General features: G+C 36.6%; 1 protein-coding gene across 6 annotated transcripts; it reads left to right on the top strand.

Annotated features, from left to right (window-relative positions):
* The first annotated feature begins 1283 nt into the window (after positions 1–1283).
* On the top strand, positions 1284–16427 carry LOC131144842 (putative lipase YDR444W). 6 transcript variants are annotated; one of them, XM_058093737.1, is made up of 12 exons: positions 1827–1960; positions 2323–2374; positions 2833–2977; positions 10303–10370; positions 10761–10831; positions 10917–11183; positions 14001–14164; positions 14252–14307; positions 14417–14469; positions 15416–15584; positions 15669–15766; positions 15872–16427. In XM_058093737.1, the coding sequence occupies exons 2-12, from the start codon at positions 2362–2364 to the stop codon at positions 15974–15976; spliced, it is 1209 nt and encodes a 402-aa protein (XP_057949720.1). In that variant the 5' UTR covers positions 1827–1960; positions 2323–2361; the 3' UTR covers positions 15977–16427. The 6 variants fall into 6 exon arrangements, with proteins under 6 accessions (XP_057949718.1, XP_057949723.1, XP_057949720.1 ...); XM_058093739.1 differs by having other exon boundaries at positions 2323–2461; XM_058093736.1 differs by having other exon boundaries at positions 2323–2537.
* Positions 16428–26761: the final 10334 nt, after the last annotated feature.

The raw sequence follows: 26761 nt of genomic DNA, 5'->3' as shown, positions 1-26761 counted from the left end.
CTGAGAAGATGGTCGACTAGACATGAGGCAATTCTTAAGCTCCAAGGTTCAGTCGACCATATTGAGTTCGGTTGATCGAACTTTAGAAACTTCAGTCGACCAAGTCATATTGAACATAGATATTCGGTCGACCAAGGCGTTGGGACTTCCCACGTATCTGTTCGGTCGACCAGGGTGTTAGTATTCATTTTAGGATGGCCAATCGAGTGGTCAACAGTTTGACCATGGGAAGGTTCGGTCGACCAAAGATCTCTGTGCATTGGAGTTCGGTCAACCGAATATGCCAATACTATGCATTTCGATCCTATTCCTTTTATGAAATTGTCTCTAATCACATGATACTTAATTTTAAGACAATAAAAGACTTTTTTCATATAAAAATTTGGGTCATATGGTCGATATAAAACCTTTGAGCATTAAGTCCAAAAAATCCAACGTCAGTTAACCGAAGGTGATCCCAACGGTCATGTGATTCCCTATGGTCAAACTATGATCATTGAACATATAAGTCTATCATGCATGAGATGCAGTAATTACAGACCATATAAGATTACAGGCCCAAATAAATTAAACAATAAACAAATGGTCTTTCATCTCCATATGGTTCTTCGGCCTATTTGCTCTTCCAATGCCATGGTTGATGTGATGACTGTGATCCTTATGACTTCCTTGCTCCCTCATCATCCGCGCATGCTAAAAGTAAGTTCTTGTTCATAAGCTCAGTACACAAGTAAGATACTTTATATTTATCATAATCAAAATCAAATAGGACTTAAAAAGTCAACATTTTACTTAAAATATATTAAAAGTACATATTAATTATTATAATTTAATTCTAAATTGAACAAAAACTATTTATTAATCTAAATTAGCATTAAATAAATTAAAATTAAAATATAATTAATAATACTATTTTTATCATAATTTAATATGATAGTAATGTGTTATAAATACATATTAATAACAAGATTATTATTAATTAAATATAATAATCTTATATTTTTTAATATAAAATATTTAAATTTTAATTATAAATACGTAAGATAATTATTAATAAAAAAATATTAATATTTTTAATTTAAAACATATTAAAAAATAATCATATTATTTTAAATCCAATCAAATACTAGAGCAACTTTCTGTATTTATTATTCATATTTATTAAATTTACCATTTTTTTGGAAAAAGAGCAGTAAAAGAGTTACGTGTCAACGCGAGATTGGGTGATTGGAGGGGCAGTCCAAATTGACGTCGTGTCCCATATCTTGCCTAGAAATGATCGCAACGAAATCGCCTGTCCGAATTCCCTCATTCCACGTTCTCAACAATCCCAATGCCTTTTCCTTTCCTTCCGGATCAAAGCACCTTTGTCTTTTTCTCGTCCTTTCTGTTGAGCCTCCCAGATTTTTCTGTTCCGTCCCCTCCATCATCCTACAGCCGTCTTCTCCCCTCCCTTCGTTCGTATCCGGCGCACACCTTCCACGCACTCACCCAGATTGCGATAATGGCGTCTTCCATTGCGCCAAGCTGATGCTAGAAACAGACTCCGCGCTCCTCTAATCGCCACGCCGTGGGCTCCTCCTCAGGATAAGGAAGTTCATGGCCTCGACCCGCTGACGATGCTTTGATACAGCGGAGAAGAAGGATCAACTTACTCTCTCTCTCTCTCTCTCTCTCTCTCTCTCTCTCTCTCTCTCTCTCTCTCTCTTATCTGTTTGCGAGTTTATTGGATTGGGTCGGGCTTTACTATTTATGGCATCGGCGCCTTTATTAAGCGCCCGATGTTGCCAATCTCACATCTTTAATTTCAGAAATGGCGAACTTGGACCGTTAGGATTCTTCTTTCACTCTTCACCATCTTCGTCTTCGTCTTCTTCTTCTACTTCTTCTTCTGCGCCTTCGTGTTCATCCTTTCATCATCAACGCTACGGTGCGGGTTGGAACCTCTGCAACCTTTCAGGTATTTCTTCTCCCGTTCAATGCCATGACTTCGGGTTTTTTATTTTTGGGCCTGACGTCGGGGATTGTTTCTCTTGTATGCTTCTCCATTGGGTTCGTTTAATAAAATCTTGAGTAATGTTTGGAACGCAAAAAAAAATTTGAATTGGAAATTGGAGCACTTAATCATTGTTTCCCTTCTTTTTTCTCGCCAGTTTCTTCATAATGATTGTTGTTAGAGTCACGATCGTTGACCTGTCAAATTTTTTTTAAAGATTTCCATCTGAAATCGCTATTAAGGGAAGAAAACTGTTACTTCCCTTTCACGTGAAGGCTAGATCAGGTGCCATAACCTTGATACAAGTTCTCTGTTCTTGCCTTCAGCTTGCACAACTATTTGAGCTTAAAAGGCCTTGCCAGTTGATGACACGTGCTGGTCAGTGTTTATGGAGTCCTGCTGCTTTACTGAATTTTAACTGAGAAGACGTGAAGTTTCAACAGGCTCGTGTGCTCAACTCATTGGGTTAAAATTTTGAACTTCAAACATGAATCTTGGCCATTGCATGACGATGATCTGATGCATGTAGTGAATACGAGCTGTACGATTCAGTTTAAGAAATGATTTAGACGTGCTCGTGGCTGCTTTTCTTGCCATATTATGCATTACGTTAGTTTTTGTTTGTTTATCATTACTCTCTCTTGTGGACACGTACTGTAAATTTATTTTCATGAAAGAAGCGTTCTTTTTCCTTTGCTTCTGTTTCTTAAAAAATAGCGAAGTGTCCTTTAATTGTGCCAAATTGCCAATAACTGTAACAAGCTATTGATTTTCTATGAATTTATTCGTAGCTTACTGCAAAGTATAATGGATAAACTTTCCAAACTCCTGTGCAGGCATACTCAATATTCGGAAACACCAAAACCTTTGTGGTCAAGCTATGAGTACCTCTCGGGGAAATATTGCATCTCCCGGGGGCATCGTGAATGCAAAAGATGGGCCTGATCATCTTCTTGTCCTTGTTCATGGTCTTGTTGCTAGGTATGTGTGGATTGGAAGCTAATAGGAAACAACAGGGTTCTTAAATTACTATTATTAATTTTTTGTTACAAGTAAAGCTTTGTTAGTTATGATGTTATTCTTGTGGCTTAAAAGTTTACATATTCTTTGTTGGGAGAGATATCAATAGACAACCACAGCGGAATAATTCTTCTCCCTATATGCAAGCAAATATAGTGTATCTCTACTTTTATACGTGCTGGAAATAATAAGAGAAATAATCAATCACATCAAGCCACAAGAACACAAGTAATTTTTTACGTGAAAAACTTCCCCATTGTGAGGAAGAAAAACCACGAGACGTAGTCCAGTTAAAATCTCCACCTGCAAAAGTTATCAAATAGCCCGAAGTAGACTTACGAGTGTCCACATCCCCAGCCATATCTGCATCTGTGTAGCCAACTAACAATGGTTGTTCGTTTCCCAAACCAAGTCTCAATCTGGAAGTGCCTCGAAGATACCTCATGATCCACTTCACTGCATTCCAGTGCTCTCTTCCCGGATTTGACAAGAATTGCCTAACTACACCAATTGCATAGGCTATATCTGGTCTTGTGCAAACCATCGCATACATCAAACTTCCTACTACTGAGGCGTAAGGAACTCTTTCTATGTCTTCCTTTTCCTTATCTGTAGAAGGACTTTCCTTTGTACTTAGTCAGAAGTGGGTAGCAAGAGGAGAGCTAACCACTTTAGCTTTGTCCATATTGAACCTCTGAAGCACTTTCTCAATGTACTCCTCCTATGACAAATATAATTTCTTGGCACTCCTGTCACGACTGATTCTTATGCTAAGAATTTTCTTTGCTGGCCCTAAATCCTTCATAGCAAATGACTTACTCAATTGCTTCTTCAACTGGTCAATCCTTGAAGCATTCCTGCCAACAATTAGCATGTGATCCACATAAAGCAGTAAGAAAATAAAATCATCATCAGAGAATTTTTGAACAAATACACAGTGATCTGAAGTTGTCTTCTTGTAGCCTTGCTCCCCCATAACAGACTCAAACTTCTTATACCACTGTCTCGGTGCTTGTTTCAAACCATATAGGCTTTTCTTCAGCTTGCACACATAATCCTCTTTTCCTTTCACTCTGAAACCCTCTGGCTGCTTTATATAAATCTCTTCCTCCAAATCACCATAAAGGAAGGCAGTTTTCACATCTATCTGCTCAACTTCCAAGTCAAGACTAGCTGCTAAACTGAGTACTGTACGAATCGATGACATCTTTACAATTGGAGAGAAGATCTCATCAAAATCAATACTTTTTCTCTGACCGAACCCTTTTACAACCAATCTAGCTTTGTACCATGGTCGTGAAGAGAACTCATTTGGCTTCTTCTTGTAAATCCACTTGTTCTCCAAAGCTCTTTTTCCTTTAGGCAGCTTCACTAACTTAAAGGTGTGGTTATCATACAATGACTGCATCTCATCTTGCATGGCCTCAACCCACTTTGTCTTGTGTTCATCTTCCATGGCTTCTGCAAAACACTGGAGCTCTCCCCTGTCAGTCAATAACACATATTGTTCTACTGAATACCGAGTGGAAGGATGTCGGTCTCTAGCTAACCTCCTGGATGGAATCTCTAGTGGAATCTCTGGCACTGTCAACTGCTCATCAGTTTGAACATCTCCCTGAACCTGTAAGGGAACATCCATATCACCTCTACCCTGGTGGTCATCCTGAACATCATTCTCAACCTGAGATGAAAAATTCTTTAAAGGAACTGGATCCACATCAATCAATCTATCACCCTGTTAAGACATAGATTTCTCTACCTTCTCAATATCCCGAATCGTCTGATCTTCTACAAACACGACATCTTTGCTTCTCACAATTTTCTTCTCAACTGGATCATAAAGCTTGTATCCAAACTCATCTTGACCGTAGCCAAGGAATATACACTGTCGCGTTTTCTCATCAAGTTTGGACCTTTCATCTTTTGGAATATGTACAAATGCTTTGCACCCAAAAACATGCAAATGATTATAGGAAACATCCTTACCTGTCCAAACTCGGTCTGGCACATCAAACTGTAGAGGAACACAGAGTGCAGATTCAACACATGAACAACAGTGCTCAATGCCTCCCCCGAAAAGGATTTTGGCAACCGGGCTTGTGAAAACAAACATCTCACTCTCTCAAGCAGTGTTCTGTTCGTCCTTTCTACTATGCCATTCAATTGAGGACTTTTCGGAGGAGTCTTTTGATGCCGAATACCTTGCTGTCTACAATACTCATCAAATGGACCAGAATACTCTCCACCGTTGTTAGTCCGGATGCACCTCAGTTTCTTCCCAGTCTGTCTCTCAACTAGGGCTTGAAATTTTTTAAACTCAGCCAACACTTGGTCTTTTGACTTCAAGATATATACCCACAACTTCCTTGAATAATCATCTATGAAGGTCACAAAGTATCTGGAGCCACCAAGTGTTCTTGTCTTCATAGGGCCACAAACATCTGAATGTACTAAATCCAGTATCTCTGACTTTCTCGAATGAAGGGAATTCTTGAAAGAAACTCTGCTCTGCTTCCCTGACAAACAATGAGTACATCTTTTCAGAAGTGTACTTTTCAGTCCACATAGTAGACTTTTCTTCCCCAGTAGAGCTAATCCTTTCTCACTCATGTGAGCTAGTCTCTTGTGCCACAACTCTGCTATACGATCATCCTCCATCGCATTAACTATGTCGTTGAAGATCTTTGCTTGCAAAATGTACAATGCAGAGTGCTTCATGCCACGAGCCACAACCATAGCACCCCTGGTGAGCTTCACTGGCCATTACTGAAAGTGCTGCAGTACCCTTCGTCATTAAGTTTACCTGCAGAAATCAAATTCAAACGAATGTCAGGAATATGCTTCACATCTCTAAGAACTAAACTTGTGTCATTATTTGTCTTCAAATATACATCCCCAATTCCAATGACTTTAACCAAGCCATCATTTGCCATCTTTACTATTCCAAAGTCACCAGATCTATAGGATGTAAAGAAATCCTTCCGAGATGTAGCATGAATGGAGGCACCACTGTCAATCACCCAACTGGTCTCATAATATGCAACATTTATCAACTTATCATCATAAACAATGAGGAATTCTACAGGAGTGGTGGTAGCAACTCTATCATCACCATCTTTGTCATCTGCATTCTTCGTTCCCTTCCCTTTCTCATTCTTGTTTTCTTTCTTCAATTGCCTACAATATTTCTTGACGTGTCCCTTTTTCCCGTAATAATGACACTCAACAAACTTGTTGGACCTGCTTCTATTGTTATCTCTATTCTTCGGACCTCTGCTCTTACTTCTCCCCCTCTTTTCTGTCAACAAGATCTCTGACTGTGAAAAGAATCCCTGTGTTTTTCTTCTCATCTCTTCATTTAGCAAACAACTCTTGGCCATATCCATTGTGATTACACCTTCTGGAGCAGAGTTAGACAATGAAGTTTTGAGCATCTCCCATGAGTCCGGTAATGAACCAAGCAACCATAACCCTTGTATCTCATCATCAAACTTAATGCCCATTCCAGCCAGCTGATTAATAATTCCTTGGAATGTATTCAGGTGATCAGATAAAGGAGTCCCGTCCTGGTACCTCAAAGCCATCATTTGTTTAATCAGAAACAACTTATTATTTCCAGTCTTTCTAGCATATAATATGGTTCAAAACATTATCATCTACCCATTGCCTGATATACCCCCACACCTGTCGATGTAACAAAGTTCATTCCACATCAAACTTTTTTTCTGGTTTTTCAGCACTAAATACTGGTAGGTAATAATCTTTCACATAAAGAAGATCCTCCATTTTTCCTTTCCATATGTGATAATTTAAACCATTGAGATTAATCATTCTACTAGTATTTCCTTCCATAACTCAAACTGCCAACCTGACAATCTCTGAACCGGGCTCTGATACTACTTTGTTGGGAAAGATATCAATAAACAACCACAGCGGAATAATTCTTCTCCCTATATGCAAGCAAATATAGTGTATCTCTAATTTTATACGTGCTGGAAATAATAAGAGAAATAATCAATCACATCAAGTCACAAGAACACAAGCAATTTTTTACGTGAAAAACTTCCCTAGTGTGAGGAAGAAAAACAACGGGACGTAGTCCAGTTAAAATCTCCACTATCAATCAAATAATGGGTACACAAAGTCTTCTCTAATCATAATTAGAGGATACAAATATCTCTCATCAAGATATCAACAATCTTGGCAAATACAAAGAGAATTGAAGAGAATATACCAAATTCGCGGTTACTGTTCACAGGAAAAAACCTCAACTCCCGAGCTCCAAATTAGATCTCCACCATTCAAATTGTAGCTCCTTGAGTCATGAACCTCTCCTCCAAATTTCAGCTCGATTGGATCACAAACGAAGCGAAATCGGAGTCTTGATGAAATCTGGGCAGCATGAGAAAAATCACGTTTTTTTCTCTTTCTTTTGAGAAGTGACGGCTCCTCTCTTCTCCCCTCTCTTTTTATAACTCTTTTTAGGTTTTTAACACTAAAAGGGCTAGGCTTTGGGCTTTCAATAAAGCCCACTTGGGCTTTCCTCCACATGGAAGGAAATATCCCAACATTCTTTTCCAGACATTATTCCTAAAGGTGTGTTTCAAATGCTTTCTAACATGCACAGTTGCTACTTGTGTCTTTGGATGTCCTTCCAATAATCATGTGTGGGAACTTCATAATATTTTTTCTGCTTGTGTACTAAGCTCCTTTTTTTTTTTAGGGTTCAAAGTTTTAAGGGTACAACAATAGCAACCAAGCCTTTAGCTATATGATCGAGGTGATATGCTTAGAAAATTGGAGTGTTAATCAAATCATTTCTCACTTTCTTGGTCCAATATATTCTATGTCTATTCGTACCCCTCGTACGGGTTCTAACATCAACTAAATAGCTCTGTCTTACTGGTGTATTAGTTCTACATTGCAAGTACCCAAACTATCACGTTAGTCGTCATATCTTATCTTCTTTAAGCGCTATGCCCAGCCTACTGCAGATATGTTCATTCCTCACTCTTGTTCAAGGTTATAGTGCTCATTGATTTTAACATTCTCATTTTAGATGCATTTAGTTTCTAGATGTAATGTTTCTTCTAATATTTTGATCCTTAAAGCATAGGTAGTCTTATAGCCATCCTATCAAATCTTCGCTTTATAAAGAAAATTGTGTAGTTTTCCAGCAAACCGTTGACGGTTTCTACATACCCTTCAACTGCTGCTTCGACGGTTTAACACAAAATGTTTAAGTTGCATAACACAAGTGCGTGAACGATTGACATACAATCGTTGCAACTTGGACTAGGCATCATCAGCAGTGGTTGAAGCGGATGAACCGGTTGAGGGGGTGCTAGTAGAAAGGGTTTGTGACGGACATATGGTGGTACCGTCAAGGTAGCCTTGGAGGTCATAGCCAATAAGCAATGACATTAGTTGGGCGCACCAAGAAGGGAAGTTGGAAGGGGTCAACTTCAAAGGAAGTTGGGAGCCGGCATTGATGGCAATAAGAGGAGAGTTGCCACTTCCAAGAAGCTCGAGAGCGTTGACAATAACGGACTCAGAGGAAACGGCCGTTAGGGAAAAAAAAAAAAAAAACTTGTTAGAGAAAGAGCTCTGATACCATATAGAAAATGCAACACACTTTCATTGATGTAGAGATGTCCTATATATAAGACTTGTATAAGGTATAGCTGTTACAAATTCAAAAGTATTTGAATACTAAATCAAAAAGATTCTAGACTATCAAATACAAACAAATATTTAAGTAATACAACTAAAGAATCCCAAATTGGCGCAAACTATCAGATGCTAGCAAATCTTCAACTATTAGGATTTTTTTGGAAATTCAGCAACAGGCGCAACCATCGATGGTTTTCTCCTGAAAAACATTCTGTCTTAAACTGTCAAAGCTACCGTCGAAGCGTATATAGAAACCGTCGACGGTTTGCTGGAAAACTACTAAATTTCCTTTATACGCTTTAAGTTTGCAGGTTTTTTACTGTCACATAACATGGTAGATGCACTCCTCAATTTGGAAGTCGTATATATTAATTAATGGCCTGGTCTCTACTCTGGTGTTTAACAAAGGAGCTTTATATCCTTTTACATTGCTGAGACCAGACTGCAGAAATAAACTTTAAAATGGAGCACTGAGGCAAATATTTGCAGTTATGGTTATTATAGTTGCAGAAACAATTAGTTGTAAATTGTTATATTGAATTGACAAATTTTAGTGCAATAGTTCAGTTCTTTTCTGGCATGAATAAGTTCACTAAAGTGGTTGTACAAAATCTAATGCAATAGCTCAGCCCTTTTGTATCATGAATAAATTTCCTTATTGCAGATGCTAGTGAACCAAGATCAAGGGTAGGGCATGCAGATTAGGGTGTATCCAATATTATGAGGTTAGGATCCTGGAATGGAAATGAGCTGGATGGGTTGTATCCAATATTGCAGGGTTTAGATCCCAGAATGAGAATGAGCTGGATGGGATTCCTAAATCGAGTCAACCGACCAATTCCTTTTCCCTTGAATGCCATTACCACCCCTTCTCTTGGTTTTCAAATCTTTGTGTGTAATGTTGCTAGTCTGCAAAAGTTCTTGGTCCCACATAAATTAATTCCAGTTCCTGCATCTCCAAATGTCAGATTTCATTCTTATACACCCATTTATTTTCATTCCTCGACCCTAAACATGGCCTAAATTCCCAAATGGAAACCTTTGGAAGGATAGGTTTTAATTATAGGCTTTAATATCATGCTTGTACAAGTTGGTGGCTTGCCCAATTTGTGGGCCTATACCATATTTCAGTTTAGGTGAATGGTCACATTTCCCTATGGTTTTTTTTCTTTTTTCTTTGAGGGGGTAAAATTCATAGTTATACATGCATTCTTTTCACTGTAACTCCAATTCAGTTGAACTTGAGGGCTTCACCTGATGTTCCATAGGTATCTTAGAAATACATTGATCTTCTCTTTGGAATCCTATGCATTCTAGGAGAAGTACTACAAAGTCAGATTGTTGATTTTCATTTTTAATGATATTTGTGAATGAGTTCTTGCCATGTTGTGCTGTTTCATCTCCAACTTAAATTTGCGAAGATGTCATAGGCATTGCTAGTTGCTAGTCCATTTTGTTGTTACAAAAATATTTAAATTTAGTGGGCGTTCTCACACCTACCTATGCAATATTATATGCATCCAAGACAATGTTCTTGTTTATGGTTGTTTTGGCTTTAGTCGACTTTATTTTTTAAAGTGGTATTTAGTTGATTGATCCTCTAATTGATGCAGCCCAAGTGACTGGACCTATATAGAAGCAGAGTTGAAAAGGCGTCTGGGGAGAAATTTTTTTATTTATGGTATGTTTCTCCACAAGTTTTCTATTTTTTATTTTTAATGTGACCAACTTGTGAATGCCAATGTTTGTTCTACTCGATGTCATTAGTTACATGTATAGGTGATAGATTTAGATGAGGTTAGGCATTGTGAAAAGAGCAATAGCTAGGAAAGTTGCATGATTGAATTTGCATAAAAAACTCTACGTGGACAGAATAAATCTGCTATGATTTATGATTGACCTGTACATTAGCACATTAAGCTTTCCTTTTCAGTTGCATGACATTTGTATCTGTGAGTTTGGTTTGTTAAGTTGAAGGCTGTCTTGGAATTTGCTGCTTTTTTTTTAAATGCAAATTCTGAAATGTTGTATATCACTATATCAATGTCATAAACTGTTTTGTTGTGTGCAGTTAGTTCATGTAACATGTACACTAAAACGTTGGCTGGAATTGATGTAGCTGGAAAACGATTAGCAGCTGAAGTGAGTGTAGTTCCTGCCTAGTGGAGCTATGGTTTGTAAAAAGTAACTTAATTATGTTATTTTGTTTTGACTTTGCTACTCACAGGTCATGCAAGTTGTACAGAAGACAGAAAGTTTGAAGAGGATCTCATTTTTAGCCCATTCTCTTGGTGGCTTGTTTGTAAGATATGCGATTGCTGTCCTTTATTCACCAAATTCCTCAAGTAATGGTCCGTCTGATGATCTTGCCAACTCTACAAATACAAATTTAGACACAGCACGCCCTTCCAGACAAGGTACGATTGCCGGACTGGAGCCAATCAATTTTATTACCTTGGCAACTCCACATCTTGGAGTGAGAGGGAGGAAGCAGGTCTGTTCTGATGGATATAGCTTAACATGTTCATTTTATTTTTAGATAACAGGCATCCAGCATTTATACCAATCTGGCTCAACTTGTGTACACACTGCTTAAAATAATCTCCATACTTTGCATATGCGGTGGACATGCTTGTAAATTGCACTTTACAATGAATATTAGTGATAGAAAAAAGCTAGGGATGCGTTAAGTTGTTGAAAACTGTTTCCACTTTGAGTGTTCCATATAATTTCCAAAGTGCCATATTCTTTTCCAATCTATCTTCGTCTGTTTGGAGTACACTTTTTAAACTGCTTTCCTAAGTTTTCAATATGTAGCGAGTTTTTAAACATTACCCGTGCACTTATGCTACGCACTGTCAGCATGTGTGATTGTGGGAAAGAGATGGGAACGATTCTGGGAAGAGATTTAGGTTTACTTTATTTCCAAAAAAGAAGGTATGTTTTTTTTGCACAGATTCTCTTAGAATATACTAATTATCTTCTGAATGTTTCATAGTTAGAGGGATAATAAAAGTAGATGCTGTTCATATAAGCTTGTAGGTAACAATATCAAATGTTTGTGTGTAAATAGGATCCTTTTACGCCTGATGTAACACTTACTATGTATACCCCTCCCAATAACTTTTTGTAAGCTCTACATTTGGACATCCAAGCTATTAGATCGTGTATTCTTTTTATTCTTGTTATAATATACATAAGAGTGTTTATTATATCTATAATCATATTTATATTTTAAACAAATAAATCTAAGGCCAGTATTTTTAATGCAATATACTTTTATGTCTTAGCCCAAAATAATATGTTAATTAACTCAACAAATTGCATCATTACATGTTAGCGTGGGAATATATAAAACATCTAATGTTATAATTTTTCAGTAAGCCTAATCCCCCCTCCCCTCCCCTTGGAAACCAGCCTAATAACAGTTATCTATCTAGCTGTTTTATTTTATTTATTTATTTGGGATGGGAGGGGAGGGGAGGGGGGATTAGCGTCTCTCTCTGTTGCTCTCTCTCTCTCTACAAACACAGGCAATTGCATTTTGGAATTATATGGAAAAGTGATAGGACAAATGAAACCAGTTCTCCAACTGGATGTGCCCTAAACTCTACACCCTCTAACAAGGACATGGAAAACATTAGTTGTTATGATAAATATATTGAAAGAGATTGGCTGAATAAAGATTTAAGACATGAAGTAAGGGTATCAAGGCCGGAGTAACTGTCAAGAAATAGAAAGACAAAGAGAAAGGGGGTGTGGGAAAGATGAAGGACGAGTCTTGAGATGGCAAAACAGTGCTGTCTCTTTCATTTCTATTTCATTATTGTAAGAATGAAATTTGTAATTTTTGCTCCATCTAAGATGTCCACTCTGGCCTCTTTTCTCTGTTGACCTGTATTTGCAGGTTTTTATTCGACACTTAGCAATCCAGCAGCCATTACATAGAATTTGTGCTTTTTGATTGGGGCCAAATTATGTGGCTGTGTTGTTGTATGGGTCTTCCGGATAATGTCACACATCATAAATCAAGCTTATAAAGGGGGAAATCCTCCTTTGCTTGCTGTGTTAGCTGAGATATTAGTTCTATCAAGTACCCCATCCATAGATGAGAATACTAGTGGGATGAGTATGATGAGCCACATAAGATATCTACAAGTTGTACCCTAAAGGCATCGGCCTCTTCATGCCTGTTACTGAAAGCTCTAATAAATGGCAATTATCGTGCTGATATTGCATCATGAAACCATAAATATTGGCTAGAATTCCCACTGGCTTTTAGCTGCATTAGCTTTAATGCTTAATCTTCCTTTTAGTGCTTTATTTTTGTGATATATTACTGTGTCAACACCTGGAGGTGTGAATCAGTAGAAAATCCTTTAAGACTACCATCCATTCAAGAAATACGTACAAATTATCATGTTGAGCATGCATTATATTGTATAATATGATATATTGAGATTATGACAAATGACATCATCAAATGGAGCATGAACATAAATTAACTAGCAAGCCCAAAACATTATTTGTGATTATTTAATGAATTAGCTTGTTATGGTTTTTGATAAACTACCTCACTAGTCAACAAGAATGAACCATTAGTGTTGCTAAAAGGAATATCAAGTGGGCATTTGTCCTTCTAGCACGAGGAAGAAATTACATTAATTGTACTTTCATGTAGAATGTAGGATGCCCTTTGGGGGACTGTTTCATGCCTGACTGAGCTTGTGCCAGAGTCTTCGCATTAAGCTGACAACAATGATAGAAATTAGCTCACGCCCTGGCAAGCATTATTGTTTGGAATCTTTCTGTCTTGAAACTAACAATTGAAAGATGGAGGCCTCTATCCTAGATTGATAATGTAGATTACGGACTCTTCAGTGGACAATGGATGTGCTGTTCTGGTGACAATAATTAAATCTTCACATTCTTCATCATAGATGATTGCTATTTCTTCATATTGGTTTAAACATTTTATCTGCTGTGCTTTTCAATCAAGTGGTCTTTGGATGAATTGTTGAGGAATTATTTCATGCTGACTGATCCTTTCTTAAATTGCAAAGTGTGTTTTTCTATTATCTTGTTGAACTTTGTAGGCCCTATATTAACTTCCACGTTGCATTTCAGGTTTATCTGATTGCTGATCCCTTGCTTATGCTTGTGATTCTTCTATGTCATAGACAATATAGATAAAGAAAATACCGAAAAGTTTATTGCATTTGATGATTAATAATAAGTGCAGCAGAAATGAAAATCTTTTCTCTTACCTATGCTCAATATCCAATTCATTTGCTTTTCTGATTATTTCCAGCTTCCTTTTCTATTCGGGGTTCCCATCTTAGAAAAAATTGCTGTGCCGTTAGCTCCCATTGTGGCTGGCCGAACTGGTAGTCAGTTGTACCTCACTGATGGTAAACCTGACAGACCACCTCTTCTCTTAAGAATGGCATCTGACTCTAAAGATGGAAAATTTATGTGAGTAAATAAAGCTTTATTTATATTTTGGAGGGATAATCTCTCTGCAGCATTCTGAAGCTTCTTATTTGCTTGCTTGTTTTACAGATCTGCCCTCAGTGCGTTCAGATCTCGCATTATTTATGCTAATGTCTCTTATGACCGTATCCTGCTGCTTATCATATTGTTATTAGCATGATCGGTTAAGTTCACTTTGTGATTGATTGTTTGCCCATCCTTATTTAAGACACTAGAATCTTTGACATTGTCTAGATATTGTTGGCTGGCGCACATCCTCCATAAGGAGGGAGACAGAACTTGTTCAGGTGATATGATGATTTCTTTTCATGGAATGCATCATTTTCATCATATTGACACACCTTGTGCGTTAAGGGAGGTTTAAGCATTAATGTAAATTGTGTGTATTATGGACCTTACTGTTGTTGGTTTAATTGTTGTATTGTTGTCGTGGTCATCTGTAATAATTTATGATGCTGTTTGGATGGGACTGCAATGGGGCCGGTTTAATCTCATCGGATTTCCTTTTCTCATAAAAAGTTGTTCATATGTTATGGCTACAAATTGGGTTTCAATGGTTACTGAATTTAGGAAACTATGTTTGACCTTGTTGGTCATTATGAGTTGCAAGTCTAGATTTAGGGGTACATCAACTGTCTGCATGGGTTGAAGCTTAGTGTTAGATGATATTGAGCCCTCGTTTAGCAACTTAAGCTTTTTGGTGGGGCAATTCTTCAATATGGTGTTACGAGCATTATTGAAAAAGGGATCTTGAGTTGAACACAGAGCACCTATTCTTATATTAATTACAGAACAAGGTACAATGATGGGCTTGTACTATGTCCACACTCCCAAGATCAAGAGTGTATGATGGGTCTGTTCAATATTAAAACTTGTATTTTGAGCTTTCATCCAATGGTTTAAGTTTTCAGGTTTAGTAGTTCTTCAATAATTATGGCCACTCTTGTGGCATTCCCCTGTTCAGCTACACTAACTGTGGGTTTAATTGACAAGTTATCGATATTTCAACATGCATGTGATATGAACTTCTATGTTTGTCATGTTCTGTTGTCTTAAATATTCAATTCAATATTGTTACTTAAACTTGATGGAGCAGTAACTGAACTTGTGTTGAAAATGACTTGCAATGTCCATTTGTGTTGCACCTGTTCGCATTGAGATTAGTTCCTGTACCATGGCCTAGGGGACAATGTTTTTTTCTGCCCTTCTGATGATTCTTGCTGAAATTGACAGCCCTCTCTTCAATCTTTGGATGGATACAAGCACATTGTAAATGTGGAGTATTGTCCACCAGTTTCATCCCAAGGCCCTCATTTTCCACCCAAAGCAGTCAAAGCAAAAGAGGCAGCGCAAAATGCACCCAGCACACAAAATACAGTGGAATATCATGAAATCATGGAAGGTAAATATCTGCTAACGGAACCAATGATGAAATTCTTGAAGTTGATAGCTGTTGCTAATGCAACCTGTTTCCGTTTAATAACAGAGGAAATGATACGCGGATTACAACAGTTGGGATGGAAGAAAATTGATGTCAGCTTTCACTCGGCACCCTGGCCCTTCTTGGCCCATAACAACATCCATGTATTGCCTTAAAGAAATCTCATTTATGGAATGTTTCCTTCTCACCTACCGACCCTCTCCCTGTTCTAAAATCGTGTTATGCCATTCCTTCTGTTTTTGATTCAGGTGAAAAATGAATGGCTGAATGGATCTGGTGTTGGAGTAGTGACTCATGTTGCAGACTGCCTTAGACAGCAAGAGTCTTATTCCCTCATTACTGCTAGCTTGTAACAGTTCAAGCCGGAGCATGTTGTGCGCATGAACATGAAATGATTCTGCCTTTTCTTCATCTCTGGTGAAACTTCATTTCCTGTACAAAGTATGTTTACCAAATGAAAAATTTTGTTGCTATACTAAATGATGATGGCACGGATTAGAATTGAACATGCAGCTGCCATGGGAAGCCATGTCTGCATCTGCATATGCAGAATGGAAAAAAAAAAAAATTGAGCTTATTTGAAGCCTCTTTTCGTTCATTTATTTATGTACAAGATGCAAGATGGCCTTAATAATAATACAGTGGTTGCTAAAGTCAATTGCTCTTTATATTGAAGAATGGTGGGGGTAGAGATCTTTGTAGCATGTAACTTAAGGAAACAGAGCAAGCAATAATGGGAGCAAAGATTGGTATAAATGTAATGTAAGAATTTTCCTTTCACTTTTTAGGGAATTGGTTGTGAGAGCTTGAAGGTCCTTTTCTTCTCTCTCTCTCTCTCTCTCTCTCTCTCTCTCTCTAATTCTTTATGATTATGTTTGCATCAAGAATTTTATTTGAGAAAGAAAGGGAAAAAAATAGAAAATTTATCTTCAGTCATATTTTTTTCTATATCAAATACAAGCCAATATTAATATTGAAAAAGTATCCTGTGTGAGCTATTATTTGGTCATTATTTTGATTTGAGAAAAACAAGCTAACAATTTGGTTGACATGCATGTCGGTTCATTCAATTATAGGCTTTATTTGATCGAAGATAATTGAACCGAGAAGTCTTAGTTTTGTGTAAAATGATGGTCAAGGTGCATTGTTTTGGTGCCGCCTCACCTATATTTGGTGCAACAAAAGTATGACAAAGCATTAATTAAGAGGGAGGGTCTTAACTCATTTGCATTTGGTGACATAGCAATACAGCATTAATTAGGAGGGTGGGCCTTAACTCATTTGCAAGTTATAACGATAGTCGGTCCCCCTTCTCCAATGGCTAACAAAGATTGAACAAAAAAAGGATTCCCTTTTGTGTGTGACTGGTTTTTTTTGTCCTTTATTATGTTGTTCGTTGCATTATTTGTGTTTAAATTTTTTGAATGTTTAGCATGCTTTTTATATAAAATATCAATTTAGACATGAGATAAGGATAATTTTAATAGCCAATTCAGCTAGTTCAGTCTCGTTAATTTTTGTAGTCGAAACAAATGCACCCCGATAAGAGAACTGATAAGACTTGTTTATAAATAGGCTAAGTCCCTCCACTAATTTTAACCCATAATTTTGGTTTGTTTCATAAAGCAAGTGAAGGAAAAGAAGAACTTGACCTTTATTAGATTCTCGGAGATTCTTTTAAAGATGTTTCATCAATCTTAAAATATATTTGAACTTAAAATTTAAAATGCAAACTACTGACAAAAACTCTGAAATCTGAAACATTTTGTAGACTTAATTGATAGCTACACGATAATTGGTAATGTTGGCGCGTATGTTTCCTTTTTAAGTGGCACACATAACATATCTTGTTTTATTTGAAAATACTATTATCTAAATTATTATAATTATTATTTTATTCAAAAATCAAATATGGGAGATGAGATTTTACACTAACCACTTGATATGCTAAGACTAAGTCTCCTAAGACTTAAGCCGTTGATTTGAAATTCAAATGGATGATTTTAAATCTGATTTGAAATTCAAATGAGAGATTTTGAAAACTCACAATCCCTTGATGGTAGAAAATGTGAGAGGAAATCTCTCAGTGGATGGGATCTTGACCAGTCTATAAATAGGGTCCGTGATTAACCACTAAGTTACATATTGATTTACGGTGATGTAGAACTGGTCAGAAACCCTACTCCTTCTACTCTTTTGAAACACAGTGAGAGTAAAGAGAATTCCCAAATCTCTTTTTCTATTTCTCATAGTTCTTTTTCTTATTTCATATCCCTTTCTTGAAGACTTCAGTAGTTATGACTGAAGGTTAGATCATTGTTCTCTCTACTTGTAAATAATTGTTTGTTTGTAATTTTTGAAATTATGCTTTCAAGTAAAGCTAATTGTAGTAGATCGATACAAATCAAATCTACAATGACAATAGCAAATATAGGTAGGTTGTAGCAACTACATATTAAGTGTAACTACTGGAGTTGTCTTTTTTGAGATTTCATTGTCACCATTTTTAGGCTATTGTCCTTGCAATTCTAGCTTCTTTTCTTTTTCTCCCATAAATTGTGTGGGGGAAGTTGTTCATGTTACAAACAAACAAGAGAAAAGCCAAATACCAAGTCCCACAGGCAATGCAATTACTTGCAAAATCCCCAAATAGCACCCTCTCATGTGGCCTTCCAGTGTTTCAATTCATTGTTGTCCTTCTCATTTTAGCTATGTAAGCCGGCCATATTTTAGGCCTTTGGATTGGCATGTGTGGCTCATACTATTCATTGTTCTTTCTTTTCTTTTTTCTTTTTTTTTAAATCTTTCTATGCATGTTTTCTCCTTGAGAACTTTGTTAATTAATAAAAAGGTGAAAAAATATCCATGAAAAAAATATTAAACTAAACTTACAAGTTATTTAAAATTTCTCATTGAATGTTAGATCTGTATTTGCATGAATTAAAACAAAATTTAGTATTAATTATGCTGAGTTTTGTTCAAATTTTTACAAATCTAAATATAAAAATTCAAGACGTTTGTACCCATGAAACCCAGATACAACACGAGAGTTAAAATATTTATTTGTCTATCCATTTTTGGTTCATTTGTAGAGCTTCTACTTTGTTTAGAGTCTAAACAAGAAAAAGGCACTTAGGGTACATCTAATTCGAAACAATAATAATTTTTTTTTCCAAAAAATTACAAATTTTTTCTACTTTTCAGCTTTACAATATTTGTATTAAAAAAAAAAAAAGGAAAAGCAATAAAATTTACTTTTGGAAAAAAGTTTTCTTTTGCATTCCTAGTTTTTCGAATAATTACAAAAAATTTCACATTATTTTTCAATTTTTAAAATTTGTATAAGAAATTTAGAAACCTCTTTTTTACTACAAAGAACTGGTCTTATGTAACTATCTTTTACCCACGGTTTTAGTTAGCCATTGATGCACATGGTATTTTAGAACCAAAAGTTTTGATTTTCTTTTGGGCAACTACTACAGAGATTAAAGGTGCAGTTTTATTACCTTTACTGGCGGATTTGAAAACTGTGTCTAGGGGTTTTACCAACAATTTTTTGGGTGTTTACTAGCACATTTAGTAAGTGGTATAGGCCTTTTTTTTTTTTTTGGTGTAGTTTTTATTGTTTTCTGCATTCCTTATCTCTTACATTACATTTGGAAGAAAGGAGTTTAAATATTGGATTCGAATTTATATGGAGTTAGACATACTATATTTCGTTTAAGTTTGTTAGACTATCAGAAACTTCAGCAGAAAATCCAGGAACATCTGCACCAATTCTTCACTCCATCCATTCTGTTACTAATTCAAAATGATTCAGCTATTAGCATGATTTTCTCCTACAAATGTGCATTTGATTTTGTAAAACCTTAATAATTCAACAAAAAAATGGATTTTCTGCTGAAATTTCTGATAGTCTAACAAAGTTCACATAAATTTAAATCTAATAACTCTATAATAGATGCTCCTAATAAAGAGGAAGCTACACAAACAAGTTACCTAAATACAACGAGAACTCATGTAGTAAGATTGAACAAAATTCATGTAGTGAGAAGAATAATTCATACAAAAAAGAGTATTGGTCAAAGAGAATATTAGAGAGAGTGAGAAAGAGAGAGGGAAAAGTCCATGAAAAAGAGTATGAAATCGGGTATATGCCCACCCTTCTTTTAATTTAGGATAATATTCAGGTGCAATTCTTGAGATTTTTTAATATGACATTTAACCTTTGGGTTTCTAACAACTATCAAGAAACCTTTGAACGATTTGTAGAAAAAAATTAATAAGTGGATGATTGTTTTGTCAATGAAGTTATGATCAAGGGAACTCTTAAGGTTTTTTAAATTTAGAAATTTTCAAAAATTCTGAGGGTTTATGTTGCATTAAAGAAACTTAGAAGATGTCGTTAAAATTTGCTATTAAATTTACTGCTAACTTGTTATAGTCCCAAACCACCTATAATCTTGAGTAAGAACATTTTTATAAATGTGGATGGTGAGAGTTCGCTCTATGAGCCAGTGGGTACCGTGGATGGTGAGAGTTCTCTATGAGCCAGCAGAGGTCGTGAATGGTAATAAAAATGTGTCCCACATGTATAGTTTCTTTGAACACTTGCTTATGATATGACTACTTGAGATTTCTTTCAAAAATAAAAATTGGTCGTAACTAAATATCTCATGTTTTGAGTTTCACATCATCATTGTTTTAACTTTCTATTATATTTTTATTTTTTAAATTTATTTATTTTTAAACAAAAAGCATCTAAATTAATTATATCATCTCATATTTGGAGAAATAGCTTAGGAACTCTATTGATCAAAGTAGAGCGTACATAAAAGTTATACAAAGTAATGGCCCTTAATTGTGTCCGTGTCATTTTTGTTTTCAAATTAACAAATAAGTTTAAAAGCATCTTTTAGTTAAAAATGTACATTCTAGTTAAAATATCCGTGCTATGCCGTGGGATAATTGATAATGTTAATTTTATTTTATTTTTAAATGTATATAATGAAAGTGAGAAATATGTATGAATAATGATTTGAATAAATAAGCTGACTAATGTGTACAACTTGTATATAAAATGTAATAAATAATTAATATTCAATTGATAAAAGGTAAAATAAAAGATAAATTTATTTTGAGCTCATAAGTAGTCAAAAATTAATCAAAGTTGTTGAGTAATTTTTTTTTTTCCTTCTGTACATTAAATGTATATGTACAACTTTGGAAGCTAAACTAGGGGCGTAAGTGACTCAAGCTTACTCGCGAGCTATTCAAACTCAACTTGTCCCCTAACTCGACTTGACTCGATTATGTTTGAGTTTGAGTTGAGTTCGAACTACTTGAGTATTTTAACGCGTTGAGTTCAAGCTCAATAATAGTACTCGAGTCGAGTTTCGAGCCTAATCGAGCTTTTTAATTTTATTATTTTTATATTATACATATCATATAATATATATTTTATAATATATTTAATATTATATATACATTGTATATATTTATATATGTATTTAATATTAGTTTATAATTGAATTGGGCTTAATCGAGTTGAACTCGAGTTTTATGAACTTACAATCAAGTCAAGTTCGAGTTTAACAATTATAAAATCGATCGAATTTGAGGCGAGTTTTAAGCTCAACATTTTTGAGTCAAGTCGAGCTTAAGTATTTTAATATGTCGACTATACTCGACTCAATACATCCCAAAGAAAAACTTTAGTTCAAAGTTCAAATAGTTGGCCCATAATTGTTTGCACAATGCAGTGTGATGAGAAGGAAATGACATTCAAATGGAATTATAGTAGGTAAAAAATTGAAAAGTTAGCAGTAAAACTTAGTGGAACTAATAATGCTTGCCTTCTAAATTCAATTCTGTAATGTTGCTTCTTCTATCTATGCTTGCTTCTGTTTCAAATGCCTCTCCAATTTTCCAAATGAAATATTGAATGGTGAACAAAAGCATAACAGAGGACACCAACGAAGATGAAGGGTTTGTACCACCTATGGGTTGCTTCTTTGTTTTCCTTATTCCCCCTCTTCATTTTTTCAAGGCGCAACAGACAACTTAAGTACATCTCCATCCATTAGAGATGTTGACGATACCATTGCTTCCGCCGATGACACTTTCGACTGAGATTTTTCAACCCCAAGGATAAACTATAATATTAGAGATAACCTCATATTTTACTAGAATAAACTTTAATCTGGATAATGATTAGTGACAGTTTTAAAATTGTCACTAAAAGCAGACTATTAGTGACCAATAGTTTTCATCACTAATAACTAAAAAATCATTACTAATATATATTGGTGTCATCGTTAGAGTGGAAAAACGTACATTTTGTAACGAAATCATATTAGAGACAAATTTTAGTTTCGTCACTAATAATACATTATTAGGGACAATTTTTAGTTTGTCACTAATACTTTTATCACTAAAAATGACATTTTTGTTGTGTTCGCATTTGTTGGAGGCACCTTTGTTGAATAATAGGTTCCACACAACCCCTTTTACAATGATATCTCCTTAAATTTTTTTTTTGTTTAAAAAATGTGTTAGAGATGGAGCCAGAAACACAGCTGGAGACGCGTTGTTGCTGAGTCAGAAAACGTGTGAAATTTATTCTCCATTTAATCTCTTCTTTTAACTTCCGATTTGTGATTAAATCTGATTAATTTGTAATTGATTTGCATTTTATTATAATGTAAAATCCAAGCCTATATAAAGAGGCTGTGGAAAGTAAGAACACAATGATATAGCTCAAAATAGCACAACAATGCAGAGAGAGCACGGAGAGTGCAGAGAGAGCCGAGAGGAAGAAGGGAGGAAGAGAGAAAGAAAGAGAGAGAGAATTGTAACATTTTTCCGGTGAGTTATTGAATAGTTGGTATATGCTCCATGGACATAGGTCATTCTTGACCGAACCACGTAAATTTTTTGGTGTCACTTTCTTCTGGATGCTCACAGGGTCCTAACAAGTGGTATCAGAGCCCAGTTGGAGCAGAAAATCCAGATCGGAAGTGATCCCGAAATTCAGAGCTTTGTCTAGTAGATCGAAAGTGTGTTTTGAGGCCACCATCACATTCACCTCACCGAGACGAAGAGAAGGGTGTCCACCAGAGCTCGAACGGAGTTCAAACAAGCCCGCACGCGCCTACATGCGTCTTGCCAGAGCAAGACGCCTATCCATGCACCGGCAACGGGCTGCACACGTCTTCCTCGCCCGACCGCCTCGACTTGACCCAGAAAACTCTCAATCCCGGGTGAACCTGAGATCCGATCCACGAACCGAATCCGACCCGCCGCTCAGAACCGGCCACGTCAGCTGACACGCTAGCGAAGTGCCATGTCAGCGAGACCACATCAGCCGGAGCCGCCACATCAGCAGGTACTGCCACGTCAGCTTGTGGGCCCACATTGCCACGTCAACGCCACGTCACTAGTGGGTCCCACCTCTGCCACTTCAGCAGGGTGCCACGTCAGCGGTTTGACCAGGTTTGACTAAAAACTTTGACTGAGCTTTTCGAGGTCGTTTTGGGTCTGTTTTTCGAGCGACTCAAACCATTTCTAGGGTTTTCAAAGGTTCCAGATCCAACCGTGTTATCCATTTGAGCTAATTCCATCTCTAGATTATCAAATCAAGATGTTGAATGAAAAGAGCTTAAAAATCGAAATGTTTAATGAGAACAATTTCAGTTTCTAGAAGATGCAGATAGAAGACTATTTGTTTCGGAAGGAATTGCACTTACCGTTGAAGGGTAAGCCAACATCCATGAACGAGGATGAGTGGGAGTTGCTTGATCAAAAAGCCCTCGTAGCCATCAGAATGACATTGTTGAAATCTGTGAAGTTCAATATCAAGCATATAACACCCACCAAGTCTTTGATGGATGCGCTCTCAAATATGTACGAGCAGCCTTCAGCCGCAAATAAGGTACATCTCATGAAAAGACTATTTACGATAAGCATGTCTGCAGGTGAGAGTTTCAGCAGACATCTGAATAACTTCAATGAGTTGTCTGATCAACTCGCCTCAGTCGGGATAACGTTTGATAATGAGATTCGGGCCCTACTGATTTTCAATAAGTTGCCTGAAAATTAGAATGGTGTCGTCACTACCATTAGTAGCTCCGCAGGAAAATCGAAGCTTGTATACGATGAGGTCGTCAGCATGATTTTGACAGAGGAAATAAGAATGCAGCCGAACCATAGCTCCAATTCGAGTTTAGCCTTGAACATGGAGAATCGAGGCAGAGGAAACAGGCATGGACGATCAAACAACCGCGGCAGATCTAGGCTGAGAAATCCCAGAGGTACTTAGGACACAAGTTCCTAAAGCACTAAAGTTATTGAGTGCTGGAACTGTGGAAAGATTGGTCATTACAGGAACCAATGCAGGAGTTAGAAGAAAGAATTCGATATGAGGGCAAAGACAGAAGCAAATATTGCTTCTGAGAATGATGAGATGTTGATATGCTCTTCGGAGAGCAAACAGGAGTCTTGGGTCTTAGACTCTGGAGCCTTATTTCATGCCACATGCTGCAGAGATTGCCTAGAGGAGTACACACTAGGTAATTTTGGTAAGGTGTACCTTGGCAACGATTAACCTTGCGACGTAATCGGCAAGGGAGTTGTAAAGATCAATATAAACGGGTCAGTATGGAAACTGAAGGATGTCAGGTATATTCCAGACCTAAGAAAGAATTTGATCTTAGTTGGTCAGCTGACAGATGAGGGATACACGACGAAATTCATTGGCGATGAATGGAAAGTCTCAAAGGGTGTACTAACGATTGTGCGAAGTAGGAAAAGCGGAACACTTTTCTAACCTCCAATGCCTCCATGTCTATTTCAGTTGCTGCAAGAAATGATGACAACAACATCTGGCACCAACGACTTGGTCACATGAGCGAGAAGGGACTAAGGGTGATGCACTCAAAAGAAAAATTGAGTGGTCTACAGTCAGTGTAGGTTGACATGTGCGAGGATTGTATAGTCAGGAAACAGAAGAGGGTTAGTTTCCAGATAAACACCCATGAATGTGTTGGGACACATCATCAGAATACCGAAAATCCTCAGGTGGAAGAACTAGTGGAGCAGATTATCGCACCACCGTCTCCTACTCCAGCACCGGAGCCTAGGAGATCTACTCGGTCTCATATACCAGATAGAAGGTATATTGATTACTTACTTCCTACAGATGGAGGAGAGCCCAAATGCTATGATGAAGCATGTCAGGTGGCAGATACGAGCAAGTGGGAGCTTGCGATGGAGGATGAGATGAAGTCCCTTACCTTCAACAGAATGTGGAAGTTGTCCAAAGGCCTTTACAACAAATGGGTGTACAGAATCGAAGAGGAGCATGACGACTCCAGAAGGTACAAGCCTCGGTTGGTAGTCAAAGACTTCGAGCAGAAGAAAGGGATTGACTACACCGGCATTTTTACACCAGTTGTGAAGATGAAAGCCATCAGATTAGTCCGCAGAAATCGAGCAAACAAGAAGGTGGTGACTACAGAGAAACTGAAGTTGTGTTCAATTTCAGTTGGTCTTCATGCCTAAAGACATATATTATGAGCATATCATTTATTCATGATACTCTGGTTGAGTAGGTGTCTCTGTCTCCAAGTGAGAGATTGTTAAAGATGGAGCCAGAAACACAGCTGGAGACGTGTTGTTGCTGAGTCAGAAAACGTGTGGAATTTATTCTCCATTTAATCTCTTCTTTTAACTTCCAATTTGAGATTAAATTTGATTAATTTGTATTTATTTGCATTTAATTATAATGTAAAATCCAAGCCTATATAAAGAGGCTGTGGAAAGTAAGAACACAATGATATAGCTCAGAATAGCACAACAGTGCAAAGAGAGCACAGAGAGTGCAGAGAGAGCTGAGAGGAAGAAGGAAGGAAGAGAGAGAGAGAGAGAGAGAGAGAGAGAGAGAGAGAGAGAGAGAAAGAGAGAATTGTAATATTTTTTCGGCGAGTTATTGAATAGTTGGTGTGTGCTCCGTAGACGTAGGTTGTTCTTGACCGAACCACGTAAATTTTTTGGTGTCACTTTCTTCTGGATGCTCACAGGATCCTAACAAAATGTATGAGCAAATAATATAAATATTCTAGAATATAAATCCATTAATCATTGAATAGAATGACAAAGTAATCCCCAAAAGGCATAACAAATATTTAGGAAAGAGAAAAAAATAATAGCAAAATGTGTGCAATGTATACCTCCAAGGAGATTGAGGGAGGGAGGGAGGGAGGGAGAAAAGCCTCAAAATCATAAAGAAAGCATAAGTTATAGGTACCATCACTACTACTAACCTTTCTTTTTCTTGGCCTTTTCAAAAGAAACACAGAAATAAGAATAGTTAAAAAAAAAACATCATATGACAAATATGATTGTATAAATGTTATAATGTAGATTATGCTATAATATTTTTTTTTTTTAATTTTTTTTTCTCTAAAATATAACTAATTAATGAGAGATATGCACATAAGTAGATACTTACTCAAGGATTTGTGTATTTAACGAGATGGCCTCCGAAGAGAATACCACATCTTCCACCCTGAGCCCCCTGCGAAGCTCGCCTACTCCTAGAACATCAACCCAAATGATAAAAAAGAGAGAGAGAAACATCAGAGGTGGAGAGAGAGAGAGAGGGGAGTAATACGGGATCTGTTAAAAGTCTCTCACCCTAAATGACATGAGAACCGTCGAGGAGCTCCACAACCATGTGGAAATCATGTGCTACCAAGACACGTGTCGGAAGGAGGCAAAACAGGTTAAAAAATAAAGTATATTCATGTGATCAAACCATAGGATTAATTTTAAATTAAGATATTGAAAATTATTTGATTAAATTCTTTTTATCCAATTATGATGATTGAAAAGTTTAAATGATAAATTAATTGCTTCCCAATTATTGATATAGTTAATTTTTATGATATAGTTTATTTAAAAAATTACTATCTTAATTATTGCAATTGCATAATTTTAAAAATATTTTATCATCTTTAAAAATATTAAAACAATGAATATTTTAGAGAACGTTTTCTGTTGCAATGTGCGTATAGGCATGATTTGTAGCTCACGTACGCATGCCATAGCACCCTCTCTTCATGCACAAATTATAAAAT

The sequence above is a fragment of the Malania oleifera genome, chromosome 12 (genome assembly GCF_029873635.1).
Source record: "Malania oleifera isolate guangnan ecotype guangnan chromosome 12, ASM2987363v1, whole genome shotgun sequence".
Lineage (NCBI taxonomy): Eukaryota > Viridiplantae > Streptophyta > Magnoliopsida > Santalales > Ximeniaceae > Malania > Malania oleifera.
The sequence above is the reverse complement of the archived record's forward strand: the minus strand, read 5'-3'. Positions and strand labels throughout refer to the sequence as shown.